At 40.5% G+C, this 19,161-nt stretch overlaps 1 protein-coding gene and 1 long non-coding RNA gene across 7 annotated transcripts; one reads left to right on the top strand and one right to left on the bottom strand.

The window, feature by feature from the left end:
- Positions 1-303: 303 nt before the first annotated feature.
- LOC138511742 (uncharacterized) lies at positions 304-7,375 on the bottom strand. Of its 6 annotated transcripts, none has more exons than XR_011280669.1 (3): positions 878-7,375; positions 701-775; positions 304-613 (listed from the first exon to the last, which is right to left on the bottom strand). XR_011280669.1 is itself a non-coding variant. In XM_069627610.1 (3 exons), the coding sequence occupies exon 3, from the start codon at positions 3,744-3,746 to the stop codon at positions 1,650-1,652; it is 2,097 nt and encodes a 698-aa protein (XP_069483711.1). In that variant the 5' UTR covers positions 3,747-5,400; positions 5,488-5,562; positions 5,665-7,375; the 3' UTR covers positions 304-1,649. The 6 variants fall into 6 exon arrangements, 3 of the variants coding, with proteins under 3 accessions (XP_069483711.1, XP_069483709.1, XP_069483710.1); XM_069627610.1 differs by having other exon boundaries at positions 304-5,400; positions 5,488-5,562; positions 5,665-7,375; XR_011280667.1 differs by having other exon boundaries at positions 701-7,375.
- Positions 7,376-7,395: 20 nt separating this feature from the next.
- Positions 7,396-9,164, top strand: LOC138511741 (uncharacterized). Its single transcript, XR_011280666.1, has 2 exons — positions 7,396-8,767; positions 8,855-9,164. It is a non-coding gene; the product is annotated as an uncharacterized lncRNA (long non-coding RNA).
- Positions 9,165-19,161: the final 9,997 nt, after the last annotated feature.

The following is a 19,161-nucleotide window of genomic DNA, read 5'->3' as shown; positions in this document are numbered from 1 at the left end:
GGGTTCATGCCCCTGTTTGATGATCTTGATCTTGACGGTCTGGGTATCACCTACACTAACTATGCCGATGATACCCAGATCCTCATCCCGTTGATGGGATTACACAAGGATTTGGCCTTGGTGAACAGGGTATACCTCATCATCCATGTAAATCCAACAGATTGTCCACAAGATTGTGGAACTCTCCCGTCCCCTGCACACCCTTTATACTGTAGAAACAGTCAATATTTCTATACAATGGTAATATTCAGTTTCTTTCAGAAAAAAGAAGAAATTAATGAGAGAAGCTAATTCATGACACTATTATAATAAAACAGAATGATGGGGACCATCGGTTTTAATTGAATTTTAAATTAATTGTTATAGATATGAATTTCAATTCATTCATCATCCAGTCTTTGTAAACATAATAACATAAATGTGTTCATTTTGAGGTTACATTCAATATTATAATACAAGGGCATACAAGGTACTCATCACACTTTCTATACAATAGGCTTTTCACATGGTATATCCACAGAAAGTAATGATGAATATTTTCTCGACGCGTTTCGGGGTGTCCCCTTCTTCAGGAATTGATAGCCCTCTTCATTGCCGTTAATCTTTGTTTCGTCTATAATGTATGATACAATGATCAAATTTTAGATTCTCACTGATAACTGTCATTTAACTCTTGGGAGAAATTTTTAATAATAATCACCTGGATGTTCAATGTGGAATATCCTAACTGGATTTATTATCAATAGCAATATCAGCCCAATAATGGTTATTCAACCTGTAGATGTGATAAAAAGACAATAGGGAAAGCTCAATTAAAAACGGGATCTTAATTCATGAAGGAAAATCTAGTCATGTAATATCTAAGAAAAAATATTACCTTTCGGTATTTCTGTAAAAAGCTACTACATCCATGGAATGGGTCGCTGTGGTATGTAGAGAGTCCTCAGGTACGGAGGTAGTGCAGTAATGGGCGATTCCTCCACTCGTGTCTGTAAAAACACGTATATATACTATATTAGATACACGAAAACAATGGGGTGGGATCATTCTGTGGAGAGTATTCTGTGAAGGCCTCTAGGCTCATGATATGCAATTGGGGAGCTGTTTACAAAGGATTCTCTTACCTCCTTCCTGAGAAGATGGCCGGTGCTGTAGCTCGAACCGTTCTACACGGTTTTCGCTAAAGATGGCCACTATTTACATTATGACGTCATCACGTCGAAGCGTGACGACGTCACTATGTTTAGAACGTCAGCGTGTGACGGGAAAACAGACGTCATACGGACATATTTTAGAAAACAATGTGTAATTAACCAATAGTATATAGGTGTATATCTATACTGGTGCAGGGAGTTTGAGTCAAATGAAATAAAGGTGAAAAGAGTCGAAAGATAAATGTGAGGAGTGTCTCATGTAACTTCTGGGAAATCTATTGTTTACCACGGACAAAAGTTAATCGAATATTGGACATCCGTGTGTTTACTATTTCAAGAGAAGCATGCTCACATTCTATGGTCTGTAACTTAATACATCCTATGTCAGTAAAAAATCATCCTAAGTGAACTGAACAAATTCAAAAATGTATTTAACAGCAATTGATATTGTATCCACACTGGGTTTCTGATTGGGTCAGGGGAAACAGTATTTAGTTACAAAAATGAGGCTAAACTGTAATCTTCGTTCATCCCATTGGGAGCTAGACTGTTTAGTCTCTCTATCCAGAAGATTTCCCTCTGGTTCATACGTCTGGCATGATTGCCACCTCTTGGGGCTCTGTTCACAATTTCCAAAATCACAACCTTTAGTTGAGAAATATTATGTTTCTTTATGGAAAAATGTCTTGCTACAGGTGAGTTAACACTGTTGGTACGTATGTTACTTTTGTGTTCATTCCAGCGCTCCTTGGCTTTCCTTTGTGTCTGTCCAACATAGTAAATGCCGCATGGGCAGCTTAAACCATAAATGATTGATTTCGTGTCACAAGTGGCAAAATCCTTTAGTGGGATTTTTTGGCCATTTGATGGGTGTCTTACATAGCTTCCCTTCATTATGTTGTTACAATTGCCACAACTGAGACAGGCAAACGTACCTATTTTCCTCTTGGTGAGGGTTCTTTGATTGTCCACTCTCGGTCTTTCTGCTTTAACTAGGCTATCCCTGAAGTTCCGACCCCTCTTGTAGGCGATTATGGGTGGTTCAGGAAATAGTCTCTTTAGTTGTGGATCCAATTTGATTATACCCCAGTTCTTCTTGATCATCCTTGTTATGTGATGACTCTGTGCTGAATATCTTAAAGCGTAGAGAAATGGGATCTCCTTAGATCTATTTCTTGATATACGGAGGTCTTTCCTCTCCAATGTGAGTGTTTTTTCTTCTGCTTTCTTGATGATAGACTCTGGATAGCCTCTTTCCTTGTATCTTTGTGTCATCAATAGGTTTTCATTCCTCAGGGTGTCAGTTGTTGAGATAATTCTCTTTAGTCTAAGGAATTGACTGTAGGGCAAATTATTCTTTAAATGCGTCGGATGATGGCTCCTGAAGTGTAACGTGTTGTTAACATCGGTGGGTTTGTGATAAATATTGGTGATTATCCCATCTTCCCCAATCTCTAGTTCAACGTCCAAAAAATGTAGTTTAGGGGTTCCAATTTCCATCGTGAATTTGATTCTGTCGTGGCCTGAATTGATGTATTTTAGGAATTCCTCTAGTTCGTGATGTTGTCCTCTCCAAATGACGAAAACATCGTCAATGTATCTTTTCCAGGTGATGATTTTTTTGCTAAATTTTGTTGGTATCAAAATCCATTTCATCTCCAAATGGTACATGAATAGATTAGCATAGGCTGGGGCCATTGCTGACCCCATTGAAGTTCCTGATGCTTGTAAATAGTACTGCGTCCTGTATCTGAAATAGTTGTTAATGAGTATAATTTTGCTTAATTTCATTAGGAAGGTTTTGTTTGCTTCACATTCATTTCTTAGTAGACACCATTCGAGTGCTTCCAAACCGTCTTGATGTGGGATGCATGTATATAGACTCTGTACATCAAACGAAACCAGTAGATCATTTCTGTTAATATCTGTTAAGGTGTCTAGGTGATTGAGAAAATCTGTGGTATCTTTAAGATATGTTGTGGTTGTTTGGACTATGGGTTGTAATGCCTTGTCCACATAAACTGCTAGTGGGTTGAAGATACTATCAGTTCCCGCAACAATCGGTCTGAGGGGGGGTTTTGTCAAGTTCTTATGTATTTTTGGCAGTCCATAGAAGATTGGAGTAATAGGATGTTCATTAATCAAAAACAATTTAGTCTTGTTGGAAATCCATCCTTGGTCCTCAGCTTCCTCAAGCGTAGTTTCAATAATGCTTGATATTTCTCTGACCGGATCTTGTTCAATTTTTATGTACGTGTTCTCATCTGTTAGGAGCTCTAAAATCTTCTCCTCATAGTATGTAGTGTCCATAATAACTATGGCCCCTCCTTTGTCTGCCGGTTTTAGGGTCAGGCTTCTGTCATCCGCAAGGTTCTTGATGATTTCATTCTGCCTTCTCCTGGTATTGTAGTTCCTTGTTCTGGTGAAATTAACCCTTTTGAGATCTTTTATCATCTGTTCTTCAAACATTCTGATGGTTATGTTATTGACTTGAGGGTCGAAATGACTCTTGGGTTTCATTTCTAAGTATTGATGTGGCTCTTGTGTAGTGTTGATTCCCATTTGTGAATCAAAAAAGACTTTGAGTCTCATTTTCCGTGCCAGTCTGTGAAGATTGATTTTTTCTTCCAGCAAATTGGAATTCTGGGTTGGTATAAATGTTAAACCTAGGTTCAATGTGTCCGTTTGGTCTTTGGATAGTGGTTTTGATGAAATATTAACAACTAGTTGTTTGGTTTGTTCCGCGATCTTAGATTTCTTATTGCCTCTTCGCGTAGTCTTTTGTCTAAAAAAACCGAGGGAGTGGTTTGTGCGTTAGAGGTAGTCGCTTCTTGTGATGTATGTATAATCGGTCCACTTTCCGCGTTCTCCCTATTGATAACTTCGTCCCCACTTGTAGGTATTTCGCTACTGGATCCACTTGGTTCTTGTCCCGGTATTGGTGTTTTGTGGTTTTGTGGTCTTCTACCTGGTGCGGTTTTGTTTTGTGCGTAGTATTCTTGCCAGGAGTATACTATATCCTGAAGATAATCCAACGTATCTCTTCTGAATTTTCGGACTTTGCGTTGTTCTATGTCCTTTTTGTAGTTGTCCAATGTTCTGTTCACTTCCTCTATGATGGTTGTTAATTCCTCTTTGTTTTTAAATTTCGACAGTTGTTCTGTCAGGTCTTCGATTTCACTGTCGAGTTTGCTGACAGATTTTGCTAATTCCTCGATTGTCAATAATATAAGATCCAAAGAGCATTTATTTAAGATCTGCTCCCATTTCTTCACAAAATCTGGGTTGTCCTTGCACAGTGTGGGTCTTAAATATACCCTTAGTCCTCTTGGGATTCTTTGTGCTCGGTAGTATTGTGCTAATGTAGTAGCGTGTAGTTTTTGCGATATCTCCCTTCTGATGACCCTCTCCAATTGTGTAATAAGTTTCTCTGGACTAGTCGTTGTTGGTGTGGTTGTTTCGATTTCCTTCAAAAGCCCTAAAATTCGTGTGGCTTCCTCTTCGTTAAATGCCAAAGTTGTGGCGTGTTTTTCTGTAATTGCATTGATCTTTGAAAAAGACATCCCTTAGGGAGGCGGAGGTGATTGTTAGTATTTCTATTGGGTGCTGCTATGGCTGTTGTGTCACTCCCTAAGCATTTTTAGGGGGGCAGAGAGCAAGAATCCAATATTTGTGTTGCCTAGCGCACACCTAGGTTTAAGGTTTTTTTACAGGATTTGTTGAAAATTTACGGGGTGCCGGGGAGAATAACAACCTTGACACTGGGTTGTTTTAACCTATGTAAATCCAACAGATTGTCCACAAGATTGTGGAACTCTCCCGTCCCCTGCACACCCTTTATACTGTAGAAACAGTCAATATTTCTATACAATGGTAATATTCAGTTTCTTTCAGAAAAAAGAAGAAATTAATGAGAGAAGCTAATTCATGACACTATTATAATAAAACAGAATGATGGGGACCATCGGTTTTAATTGAATTTTAAATTAATTGTTATAGATATGAATTTCAATTCATTCATCATCCAGTCTTTGTAAACATAATAACATAAATGTGTTCATTTTGAGGTTACATTCAATATTATAATACAAGGGCATACAAGGTACTCATCACACTTTCTATACAATAGGCTTTTCACATGGTATATCCACAGAAAGTAATGATGAATATTTTCTCGACGCGTTTCGGGGTGTCCCCTTCTTCAGGAATTGATAGCCCTCTTCATTGCCGTTAATCTTTGTTTCGTCTATAATGTATGATACAATGATCAAATTTTAGATTCTCACTGATAACTGTCATTTAACTCTTGGGAGAAATTTTTAATAATAATCACCTGGATGTTCAATGTGGAATATCCTAACTGGATTTATTATCAATAGCAATATCAGCCCAATAATGGTTATTCAACCTGTAGATGTGATAAAAAGACAATAGGGAAAGCTCAATTAAAAACGGGATCTTAATTCATGAAGGAAAATCTAGTCATGTAATATCTAAGAAAAAATATTACCTTTCGGTATTTCTGTAAAAAGCTACTACATCCATGGAATGGGTCGCTGTGGTATGTAGAGAGTCCTCAGGTACGGAGGTAGTGCAGTAATGGGCGATTCCTCCACTCGTGTCTGTAAAAACACGTATATATACTATATTAGATACACGAAAACAATGGGGTGGGATCATTCTGTGGAGAGTATTCTGTGAAGGCCTCTAGGCTCATGATATGCAATTGGGGAGCTGTTTACAAAGGATTCTCTTACCTCCTTCCTGAGAAGATGGCCGGTGCTGTAGCTCGAACCGTTCTACACGGTTTTCGCTAAAGATGGCCACTATTTACATTATGACGTCATCACGTCGAAGCGTGACGACGTCACTATGTTTAGAACGTCAGCGTGTGACGGGAAAACAGACGTCATACGGACATATTTTAGAAAACAATGTGTAATTAACCAATAGTATATAGGTGTATATCTATACTGGTGCAGGGAGTTTGAGTCAAATGAAATAAAGGTGAAAAGAGTCGAAAGATAAATGTGAGGAGTGTCTCATGTAACTTCTGGGAAATCTATTGTTTACCACGGACAAAAGTTAATCGAATATTGGACATCCGTGTGTTTACTATTTCAAGAGAAGCATGCTCACATTCTATGGTCTGTAACTTAATACATCCTATGTCAGTAAAAAATCATCCTAAGTGAACTGAACAAATTCAAAAATGTATTTAACAGCAATTGATATTGTATCCACACTGGGTTTCTGATTGGGTCAGGGGAAACAGTATTTAGTTACAAAAATGAGGCTAAACTGTAATCTTCGTTCATCCCATTGGGAGCTAGACTGTTTAGTCTCTCTATCCAGAAGATTTCCCTCTGGTTCATACGTCTGGCATGATTGCCACCTCTTGGGGCTCTGTTCACAATTTCCAAAATCACAACCTTTAGTTGAGAAATATTATGTTTCTTTATGGAAAAATGTCTTGCTACAGGTGAGTTAACACTGTTGGTACGTATGTTACTTTTGTGTTCATTCCAGCGCTCCTTGGCTTTCCTTTGTGTCTGTCCAACATAGTAAATGCCGCATGGGCAGCTTAAACCATAAATGATTGATTTCGTGTCACAAGTGGCAAAATCCTTTAGTGGGATTTTTTGGCCATTTGATGGGTGTCTTACATAGCTTCCCTTCATTATGTTGTTACAATTGCCACAACTGAGACAGGCAAACGTACCTATTTTCCTCTTGGTGAGGGTTCTTTGATTGTCCACTCTCGGTCTTTCTGCTTTAACTAGGCTATCCCTGAAGTTCCGACCCCTCTTGTAGGCGATTATGGGTGGTTCAGGAAATAGTCTCTTTAGTTGTGGATCCAATTTGATTATACCCCAGTTCTTCTTGATCATCCTTGTTATGTGATGACTCTGTGCTGAATATCTTAAAGCGTAGAGAAATGGGATCTCCTTAGATCTATTTCTTGATATACGGAGGTCTTTCCTCTCCAATGTGAGTGTTTTTTCTTCTGCTTTCTTGATGATAGACTCTGGATAGCCTCTTTCCTTGTATCTTTGTGTCATCAATAGGTTTTCATTCCTCAGGGTGTCAGTTGTTGAGATAATTCTCTTTAGTCTAAGGAATTGACTGTAGGGCAAATTATTCTTTAAATGCGTCGGATGATGGCTCCTGAAGTGTAACGTGTTGTTAACATCGGTGGGTTTGTGATAAATATTGGTGATTATCCCATCTTGCCTGTCTCAGTTGTGGCAATTGTAACAACATAATGAAGGGAAGCTATGTAAGACACCCATCAAATGGCCAAAAAATCCCACTAAAGGATTTTGCCACTTGTGACACGAAATCAATCATTTATGGTTTAAGCTGCCCATGCGGCATTTACTATGTTGGACAGACACAAAGGAAAGCCAAGGAGCGCTGGAATGAACACAAAAGTAACATACGTACCAACAGTGTTAACTCACCTGTAGCAAGACATTTTTCCATAAAGAAACATAATATTTCTCAACTAAAGGTTGTGATTTTGGAAATTGTGAACAGAGCCCCAAGAGGTGGCAATCATGCCAGACGTATGAACCAGAGGGAAATCTTCTGGATAGAGAGACTAAACAGTCTAGCTCCCAATGGGATGAACGAAGATTAAAGTTTAGCCTCATTTTTGTAACTAAATACTGTTTCCCCTGACCCAATCAGAAACCCAGTGTGGATACAATATCAATTGCTGTTAAATACATTTTTGAATTTGTTCAGTTCACTTAGGATGATTTTTTACTGACATAGGATGTATTAAGTTACAGACCATAGAATGTGAGCATGCTTCTCTTGAAATAGTAAACACACGGATGTCCAATATTCGATTAACTTTTGTCCGTGGTAAACAATAGATTTCCCAGAAGTTACATGAGACACTCCTCACATTTATCTTTCGACTCTTTTCACCTTTATTTCATTTGACTCAAACTCCCTGCACCAGTATAGATATACACCTATATACTATTGGTTAATTACACATTGTTTTCTAAAATATGTCCGTATGACGTCTGTTTTCCCGTCACACGCTGACGTTCTAAACATAGTGACGTCGTCACGCTTCGACGTGATGACGTCATAATGTAAATAGTGGCCATCTTTAGCGAAAACCGTGTAGAACGGTTCGAGCTACAGCACCGGCCATCTTCTCAGGAAGGAGGTAAGAGAATCCTTTGTAAACAGCTCCCCAATTGCATATCATGAGCCTAGAGGCCTTCACAGAATACTCTCCACAGAATGATCCCACCCCATTGTTTTCGTGTATCTAATATAGTATATATACGTGTTTTTACAGACACGAGTGGAGGAATCGCCCATTACTGCACTACCTCCGTACCTGAGGACTCTCTACATACCACAGCGACCCATTCCATGGATGTAGTAGCTTTTTACAGAAATACCGAAAGGTAATATTTTTTCTTAGATATTACATGACTAGATTTTCCTTCATGAATTAAGATCCCGTTTTTAATTGAGCTTTCCCTATTGTCTTTTTATCACATCTACAGGTTGAATAACCATTATTGGGCTGATATTGCTATTGATAATAAATCCAGTTAGGATATTCCACATTGAACATCCAGGTGATTATTATTAAAAATTTCTCCCAAGAGTTAAATGACAGTTATCAGTGAGAATCTAAAATTTGATCATTGTATCATACATTATAGACGAAACAAAGATTAACGGCAATGAAGAGGGCTATCAATTCCTGAAGAAGGGGACACCCCGAAACGCGTCGAGAAAATATTCATCATTACTTTCTGTGGATATACCATGTGAAAAGCCTATTGTATAGAAAGTGTGATGAGTACCTTGTATGCCCTTGTATTATAATATTGAATGTAACCTCAAAATGAACACATTTATGTTATTATGTTTACAAAGACTGGATGATGAATGAATTGAAATTCATATCTATAACAATTAATTTAAAATTCAATTAAAACCGATGGTCCCCATCATTCTGTTTTATTATAATAGTGTCATGAATTAGCTTCTCTCATTAATTTCTTCTTTTTTCTGAAAGAAACTGAATATTACCATTGTATAGAAATATTGACTGTTTCTACAGTATAAAGGGTGTGCAGGGGACGGGAGAGTTCCACAATCTTGTGGACAATCTGTTGGATTTACATAGGTTAAAACAACCCAGTGTCAAGGTTGTTATTCTCCCCGGCACCCCGTAAATTTTCAACAAATCCTGTAAAAAAACCTTAAACCTAGGTGTGCGCTAGGCAACACAAATATTGGATTCTATACCTCATCATCCAGCCATGGATGACCTCCCATAGTCTATGCCTGAATGATGACAAGACTGAACTCATCATCCTCGGATCTACCACTAATCTAAATAAACTGGACCATAACTACACCAGCTTTATTATAGACGGCAATCCTGTCAAGGTATCTAAAGAAGTGAAAACCCTAGGAATCTACCTAGACTCTGCCCTCTCCTTCCATAAAAAGGTTAGTTCCATGGCCACCTCCACAGCCTATACATGTGAGCTCATAAGAGCAGCCAAACCTTTCCTATCCACTCAGAACTGCATTACCTTAGCCAGAGCCCTTGTATTATCAAAACTGACCTATTGTAACGCCCTCTACGTAGGAGCCAACAAACAGGTAACCAATAAAATCCAGACCCTACAAAACAATGCTCTCAGAGCAGCACTCAGCATCCCCAAGAGAGAACACATCTCCAACATAAGGAGAACTCATAACTGGATTACCACCACCGACCAAATCCTGCTCAAAGTAGCCTCCATAACACACACATGCCTCAATAATGCAGCCCCCCGCTACTTAGCCGACAGAATAAAAAGATACACCCCTAACAGTCCACCAGATCCACCAATGCTAACCTACTTACAGTTCACAGATTTAATCGAACCAAAATGGGCGGCAACAGTTTCCAGGTGAAAGCAGCCCAACACTGGAACTCTTTACCACCCTCCCTTAGGACACCTCAAACCTATCCCTACTTTAGGCGTAGCTACATTCTTTGGTTAAAGGATAATGACCAATAACTGACCTCGCCTTTACTAATCATGTAATCACGTATACCTGTAAACTGTTAATCGTATATTACTACATCCATCGCTACTGTATCAACCTATGTACACAATGCAATTACTGTACAACCCTGTAACCAGGTTGACAATAAACTTGCTGCTCCTGCGCCCTCATACCTTCGGGTCTGGCACACAATATAAATGAATAAACACAAACAAACATGAACAGTAGTTGCTGGATTGGTGACAGCGGAAGCAGAAGATTCCGTAAATCACTGCTCACCTCAAACTCTCACCCACCTCATAGCAAAAAGAATATGAAGAGCACAGGTATCAAACAAGGAGAGTTTGGCCTGCATGGATTTCAAGTAGTAGCAATACCTTCCTACAGAGTGAGAATCAACACTATCAATGCATACTCCCATAGCAATCTATCACTTCGAAAGAAAAAAAGTAATGAATTTGCATAATAGAATTTCTGTTTACTTGAGAATTGTCTTTGTAGAGTTTACAATCACTAGTTCAAGTCTAAACACTGTATTTGACAGATCTGATATGTTATCAGAACCGTTCTTTAAATGGAGACCAACACTTTCTAGAACAGGTGGATCACTCAATGCAAACAGCTCCAGTTCATTGAAAGTCCAGACTTAGGGCTGTGAGTAGCCTGCGATGAAAAGGTAAAGACCTCAGAAGGAGAAGAATGTCCTCGCAATACCAATAAAATGTCAGTGCCTCCAAAGATGGAGACACTCTTCTGATGCAACAAGGGTGAGTTACTGTGCTGTGTGGTGTGTCTCCTTCCTTCCACTTACCCTATTATAAGCAAGAGCATTTTCTACATTACGGCCTTAATTCACAGAAGCATTTTATAATGGCAAAATCCCATTGGAAAACACTCTGTAAATTAGGCCCTAAGAGCCTTGGAAAGGTTTGCCATGCGGATATGGCACTCAGGTCACTCTCATAAAAAGCATCATAAATTATGTTTTGCTGTTCACGTTTGAAGAAAATATTCTCTGTCACAAGGGAATCTGAAGAAGCTGGGGTGTGGCCTTTGTGTTGCTCAAACCAAAATATTCACCAGCAACTGTGAGAATCTAGTGAGAGATACTTGAATGGCATTTTGTAAGGATTAATAGCAAAACGTTCTTTTAGACTAAAAACACCCATTAGTGATAGCATGGAATATTCTGTGACAGAACATAAAAGTAGCCATTGAATCCCTTCATTCACTTTAGACTAGTTCTGTTAACCTTGCTTACACTATGCCTATGTGCCATAGACAGAAGAGGGAAACTTCCATCCATGTTGACCTTCTTTTCCAGCTTTCTGCCAGAGAAAGGTGATGCTTTCTACTCCCATTATTGTAAGGTCCCGGCTTTCACCAATTCTACCCAGCATTATTACATATGTAAAAGAATCTGTGTAGGAAAAGATTTGTCTTCAGCATTATTAATGGGACCCCTGCACTTAATGAATCTAATCTGCTGTTGATAAATGTACTTACATTAAATACTGTGTGTTCCCAGGGATACATCAAATTGCATTCCTAATGTGAAATGGAAAAGTTTGAATATGTTTAATATCACAGCAATATGACGTCATATGTGTATTTTATGCCTACATTGTTTTTAATATCATTTTAATATGATGCCATTTTTACTGTATAAATTGTGCAAGTTTCAAAAATATGTGTACATGCAGTCGCATACTTTTTGTATTTATACTTTCATAGATTCCACTTCCGATGTATGATTCATTGATTGAGTACAGTAGTTTGTTGTTCTTCCCATTTGTGAGGGTGTCATTCTTCTTCGAATCTAATCAGAAGAGTTTGATATTGAAATATAGTACTGCATTTTGGGCTCTTGTGTGATTCCCATCTGTGAGGGTCCATGATATTAACATGCTGTATGTTTGTGTTCTTTAGCAACAGCACCTCAGCTGCAGGGACTTTGGGTGCTTGCAAAAGAGCCCACCACATGCAGGGCTGTTCATGCCCCCCCACCATTCCAGATGTAGAAAATGGTCAAGGAATTGTGCAGATAGAAGTGACATTGGTGCCTCCTAACAAAGAAGGTGCACCTTTTAAGAGACTGTCCAAAATGAACCCGGGTTCCTAGTCATTCTAGTCAAGTGGAGAGGAGAACCATAGAGAGTACTTGTCCAGAAAGAACCAGAGTAGAAGTAACCTGTAACTTCCACTCCAGCCTTCCACGCCATTACCCTCAAATATCAATGCCATTGCACCTCAGACGCCCTTCACCTTCAGACCGATCATCCCAGTACCACTCTTACTCCCAACACCCTGCCCATGACGTATGCCCCTAGCTTCCATGCTTTCCACCCCATAACCCTCAAATGCCAATGCCAGTACTCCTCCCACTTTCTTCACCACCACAGCTTTTCGCATCATCCCTCCTCCAAAAAAACAGCCACCTGCCGACCTGCATTTACTTCCCAACCACCACAACAACTTTCACCTTGACAGCATAACTCATTATACCCTCTCCCATACTCCCAGTACCCTGCCTACTGCATTCATTGGGCACAAACTGAGCAATGGGTACTCATGTATTATCCGCTATAGTTATTAGTTATACAAAAACATCATGCCGAATCAACATATGTTCTCTCTCTGCCCGGGGGCCAGACCTGTGTGAATCCAAGGAAGGTCACTACTAAGCATCGTCAATCCTGCTGTACAATGCAAGGGTGCACACTGGTAAAGAAAGAGCCCTATCTGCCCCAACTCAGCCCTGTGCACAGTGGGTGAATGATTACAAAGGGAAAGATACAGGGCCATGCTGCCACTGCTCCTTCCCCATGCAGCATCAAACTGCTAAGATAGCTGTGTATTTCCCATCCACTGTGAGCCAGATATGGGAAAATGAGCAGATCTGGACGGATTTTTATAATGCCAGAAACATCTCAGCGCTATTCTTTTACAGGAATTGCACTGCTCATTCATCCCCGCAAGTCCTCTCATTATTCACTCCCCATGTCTGCACCTCCTGTGTGGGCACTCTCCCTTTAACACTATGGGCCCGATTCATGGAATGTTTTGCATGGTTCAGAGTGACTCACACTCTGATTCTTGAACTATGCAAAGTGTATTTTTGCCGTGCAAAGTCTGTGCAAAGTCAGTGCATAGTCAGTTTTGCAGTTCAAAATGACTGCACAGACTTTGTAAGGCAAAAATACTTTTTGCACAGTTCCATGAATCAGGGTTTGTGTCGGCAGTGAAAAGTCACTTTTCAGCAGTGCAAAGTCACTTCGAACCGTGCAAAAAAAAATCCATGAATCGGGCCCTATATATTGTAAAGTGATGCAAGACTTTACTGGATCCAGTTAGTATTTCCTCCAAGAAAACAAAATATTTGTATTTGTGTATCGGTTATGTCATTTTAACTGAGTCCTGTGGAACCATTTCCTCTGCCCAAGTGACTGTTGAACCCCAATGGCACTTCTCGTCTTGACAGCATTGCCCATGACCGCTTCCCTCACACTGACACTCACCTATTTGTCTAAAGGTACTGTTTGTTCGGCTGAAGGTCCTGTCCCGTCCTTCTCTGTGCAACGCACATGTATTTAATTAAATTAATGTTGAGCTAATACTGGTCATATAAATAAAACCTAAAACAGCCTGTAATACTGTGTGTGTGTCTACGCGTGAGCACACGCCAAAGGTGTGCTTCTGTGTGACATAGAACATTGCATGGCCACATTTTGCTCGCCTTCCTCCCACCAGCAGCATGACTGTTTGAACATCCAAAGTGAGATGGATTTTGGCGAGAGGCCAGATGTTAGCACAGTTGTATTTGTTCACGAACAGCTAGCAGAATTATTTCTGCTCATGTGTTTCTGTCAAAATCATCTCACTTTTCAGCCCTCCCCCTGCCATGTTTGCCTCTGAGTCGGGGATGTACAGTGGCTAATGGAAGACTCAACGCAACGATTCATTTTTAATCTATTATTTCTTTTTTAAAACAAGGATAAGAATATCTTTTTTCGAATAAAGCCAAATATTCATTGCTGCCTCATTCCATTCAACAACCAATTACAGGACTTTTTTCAATATGGCCAATTGCTCTGCTACAAGTGTCTTTTGAAAATATCCATGCCTTTACATCTCTCGGCTTATGTCATGGGTTTATGTACACTTTTCAAATAACCCTTTTCTGGTCTCATAACATCCGAATTGAAGTCCTGGCCCAGTGAAAGCCTTACCTCTCCATAAATCATCCAGCTAAGGAATGTTTTTGCTAATGATCCTTTATTACTCTGTGTTTTCAGGGGTCCTCGGAATACAACGTTATCCCATGTGGTACGAGCACCCCACAGAAAATGTTCTCCTTGAAGAAAGCTATGTCCATTATGCCATACAATGTGACTTTGGGTCCGTGGCTGTGCCTGGAAATATCCAATAGACATGGACTTTCACTGGATGTTTCAGCTGTGGTTTACTATACAGGCTCCCTGTTTTATGAAATGCTGAGCTTTTGAACCGCTTCTCTGCAAAGCATATTTCATCAATGCACAGCTTGTCTGTGAAAATCTCAACTGCCTTAATCCATGTTTTTTTGTTGTTGCATGAAACGCCCACCTCTCCTTGCTCATATCATGGCTCATAGGTGACTCTCTAGAAAGTATTAAAAAGCATTATGGAACTGTTGTGTGTGTGACTTTAGTTGTGTGTGTATATGTGTGTGTGTGCGTGTGTGTGTGTGAGACCATGTTTTGTAATACAGTGGGTTTACCTAGTGCTGCGGTAAAGCGATAATGTTGAGAGGGGCAGCCTTCTGGAATGTGTGTTGGGTTCTGATGAAGGCAGTTGGTAGAGTTGATGGAGGAGTATTTTGCTGTAGAGAGCCCATTAGCCATGTACTTCTAATTGGTGTATTTGAGCAATAAATCACGTTCAAGTACCAATGGTGTCACGTCTTTCCCTGGGGCCTGCCGCATCCCACCGGTACAGGAACATTACCTAAACTCAGCATACATATATTACATATATACAAAATATGTTTTTTAAATCAAGTTAAGGTTCATCTTAAAAAAACTTTTAAGTGTGGAAAAAGTGAGATTAACAACTAAGGTCAAATCACTTATTGTAAAATGCAGAAGAATAAACACTCACTTCAAGGATGGTATTAATGCAACCTGCCTAATACTAGCAGTGAGCATTAAGGTTGGATGTGCAGTAGTGTTTATACTCACAATTTTTATGGTTGAAGTTGTAATGTTATACAATGAGTGTATGTACCTTCACTATATGAATCCCACTTTCAATACACTCACTATGAAAGATGTCACTGCCATTCTAGCGCCCCTCATTGCCACATCATGTACGGATGACCTCCTACCTGCATCCATACTTAAGACTCTTCCGACTGATGCACTCCCCCCTTACTTAACAATCATCAACAGATCCATAACTCAAGGCACCTTTCCCTCAACCCTCAAGATTAGACAAATCCTCCCACTGCTCAAGAAACCAATGATGAATCCTGATTACCTCAGCAACTGCCACCTCATTTCTTATATTCACTTCATATGTAAAAGTCTTCAGAAAGCAGTAGCCACACAACTCCTCCAAAACATCAAAATCAACAGCCTCCATACCACACTACATCGAGAAATGCACCATATCAACTCTTTCTTCATCAATATGATCAGCATGATCTGCCAACACATAGACACCAATGCCACAACCGACCACACACTACACATCCCATCTCACAAAATCACAACTACCGGGACAACTTTCAACACACTCACTATGTTATGTTATGTTATTTTTCACTTATATAGCGCCTTATATACCATTGGTATGGTCTGAAGGCGCTGGTAGGTTGAACGCCCTTGGGAACCGCAGTTCAGATCAGTAGAGAGAGTAGGGAGAGTCAAAAAGGTGCATGTGAGCACCGGATATGTGTGCAGCTCGTGCGGTACTTGTGTAATAGCTGCTTCTTATCGGTAGGTGTGGTGGTTGAGAGATCAGGAGAATGTGTTCGTTCTGGCAGGATTTATCCGGAACGGATGTGGCTGCGTTAGGCCTGAGGAAAACGCCTGGCTGGGGGTGTGAGACCAGCAGTGTTTACATAGAATGATGTGGAGTAAGCGGCGGATGTTCGTATAAGAACAGTTATACCGAATGGTGTCATAGTATCCCTGTGTTCTAGTTGAGTGGTGATGTAAAGGAGAGAGTAAGCGTGGTGGTGTGATATGGTGGGTTATATGCTTTTTCAATGTGCAAACTTCTAAATGCAACTTTCCCAGAGAGGCTACTGGGCGAAACTTCTAAGTACAATTTTCCACACTGAGGCTATTGGGTACACTTCTAAATTCAATTTATCAGAGAGGCTATTTGGCACACTTCTAAATGTAACTCTCACAGAGGCTATTGGGTACACTTCTAAATGCAATTTTCACAGAGCATCTACTGGGCACACTTCTAAATTCAAGTTTCCAGAGAGGCTATTGGGCAAACTTCTAAATGCAACTTTCCAGAGTGTCTATTGGATACACTTCTATAATCAACTTTCACAGATGCTATTGGTAGCACTTCTAAATACAACTTTCAAAGTGTGGCTATTGGGCATACTTCTAAATGCAGCTTTCACAGAGGATATTGGGCCCATATCTAAATTCAATTTTCCACAGAGAGGCTATTGGGCGCACTATTAAAACAAATTTTCCAGCGAGGCTATTGGGAACATTTCTAAATTCAATTTACCAGAGGGGCTATTGGGCACACTTCTAAATGTAACTCTCATAGAGGTTATTGGGTAATTGGGTACACTTCTAAATTTCACAGAGGGGGTATTGGGCACCCTTCTAAGTGCAACTTTCACAGAGTGGTTATTGGGGACACTACTAAATTCGCAGCGAGCTTATTGGGCATACTTCAAAATGCAACTTTCCAGAGTGTCTATTGGGCACATTTCAAAATGCAACTTTCCAGAGTGTCTATTGGGCACATTTCTAAATGCAACTTTCCAGAGTGTCTATTGGGCACACTTCTTAATGCAATTTCACAGAGTGGGTATTGGGCACACTTCTAAATGCAACTTTCACAGAGTGGCTATTGGGCACACTTCTAAATGCAACTTTCACAGAGGATCTTGGGCACACTTCTAAATTCCATTTACCAGAGAGGCTATTGGGCACATTTCTAAAATTCAAGGAGAGGCTATAGGGCACACTTTCTAAATGCAACTTTCACATGCTAACATTCACAATTCCATCTAGATGCGGCGCAGGCCAATATTCACAATTCCATCTAAGAGTGGACATGCTAACTTTCACAATTCCATCTAAGAGTGGACATGCTAACATTTCTCAATTCCATCTAGGTGCGGACATGCTAACATTCACAATTCCATCTAAGAGTGGACATGCTAACATTTCTCAATTCCATCTAGATGCGGCGCAGGCCAATATTCACAATTCCATCTAGGAGTGGACATGCTAACTTTCTCAATTCCATCTAGGTGCGGACATGCTAACTTTCACAATTCCATCTAAGAGTGGACATGCTAACTTTCACAATTCCATCTAAGAGTGGATATGCTAACATTTCTCAATTCCATCTAGGTGCGGACATGCTAACATTCACAATTCCATCTAAGAGTGAGCATGCTAACATTTCTCAATTCCATCTAGGTGCGGACATGCTAACATTCACAATTCCATCTAAGAGTGGACATGCTAATATTTCACATTTCTATCTAGGTGCGGACATGCTAACTTTCACAATTCCATCCAGGTGCGGACATGCTAACTTTCACAATTCCATCTAAGAGTGGACATGCTAACATTTCTCAATTCCATCTAGGTGCGGACATGCTAACATTCACAATTCCATCTAAGAGTGGACATGCTAATATTTCACATTTCTATCTAGGTGAGGACATGCTAACTTTCACAATTCCATCTAGGTGCGGACATGCTAACATTCACAATTCCATCTAAGAGTGGACATGCTAATATTTCATAATTCCATCTAAGAGTGGACATGCTAATATTTCACATTTCTATCTAGGTGAGGACATGCTAACATTCACAATTCCATCTAAGCGTGGACATGCTAACTTTCACAATTCCATCTAGGTGCGGACATGCTAACTTTCACAATTCCATCTAAGAGTGGACATGCTAATATTTCACAATTCCATCTAAGAGTGGACATGCTAACATTCACAATTCCATCTAAGCGTGGACATGCTAACTTTCACAATTCCATCTAGGTGCGGACATGCTAACTTTCACAATTCCATCTAAGAGTGGACATGCTAATATTTCACAATTCCATCTAAGAGTGGACATGCTAATATTTCACATTTCTATCTAGGTGAGGACATGCTAACATTTCGCAATTCCATCTAGGTGCAGACATGCTAATATTATGGCAGTCTATGTTATTTGGGGGTAAGATAGAGTGGCATGGGCTTTCTGGAGTGGAGTGATTGCTGTCCTCCCTACCCATCCCACACTCACGGTTTTGGTGGTGTCTGTTAGCTGCTGGCTTCCTTGGCGTCCCCTGCGGACACCTGCAGACACATCTTGGAGCCGCCAATAATGGAGCCGCCCTTGGCCTTGGGGCCCTTCGCCGCTGGGGGCTGCCGGGCAGAGGGCTGCCCTGGGAGGAGCAGTGATGAAGGGCGGGATGGGCGGGTTGGGAGGCAGGAGGGGGCGGGACCAGGAAGGGGTGGGAGGCGGTTGGGCGGGTGAGGGAGAACCAGGAAGGGGAGGCCGGGAGACACGGGGCAACGCGGGGCCTGGGCACACGATATTTTAGTAAATTACAAGGGAAAGGGGCGCGGATGGGTAGGCACACTCACCTGCTTCTTGGGTGAAATCAGGGCAGGGGGCAGGGGGCGGGAACGTGTACCAGGAAGAGGAGCGGGGAAGAGAAATGCTGCACACGGGGCCTGGGGGGGATACATTTGGACAAG

This window comes from Ambystoma mexicanum, chromosome 6p (genome assembly GCF_040938575.1).
Source record: "Ambystoma mexicanum isolate Mex_15411 chromosome 6p, UKY_AmexF1_1, whole genome shotgun sequence".
In the NCBI taxonomy this organism is placed as follows: Eukaryota; Metazoa; Chordata; class Amphibia; order Caudata; family Ambystomatidae; genus Ambystoma; species Ambystoma mexicanum.
Note: the sequence above shows the minus strand (reverse complement) of the source record. Positions and strands in the feature narration are given on the sequence as shown.

What these genes read in the sequence shown, in the direction of transcription:
- LOC138511742 (XM_069627608.1), bottom strand. Translation starts at nt 3,746, where the DNA reads ATGAGACTCAAAGTCTTTTTTGATTCACAAATGGGAATCAACACTACA.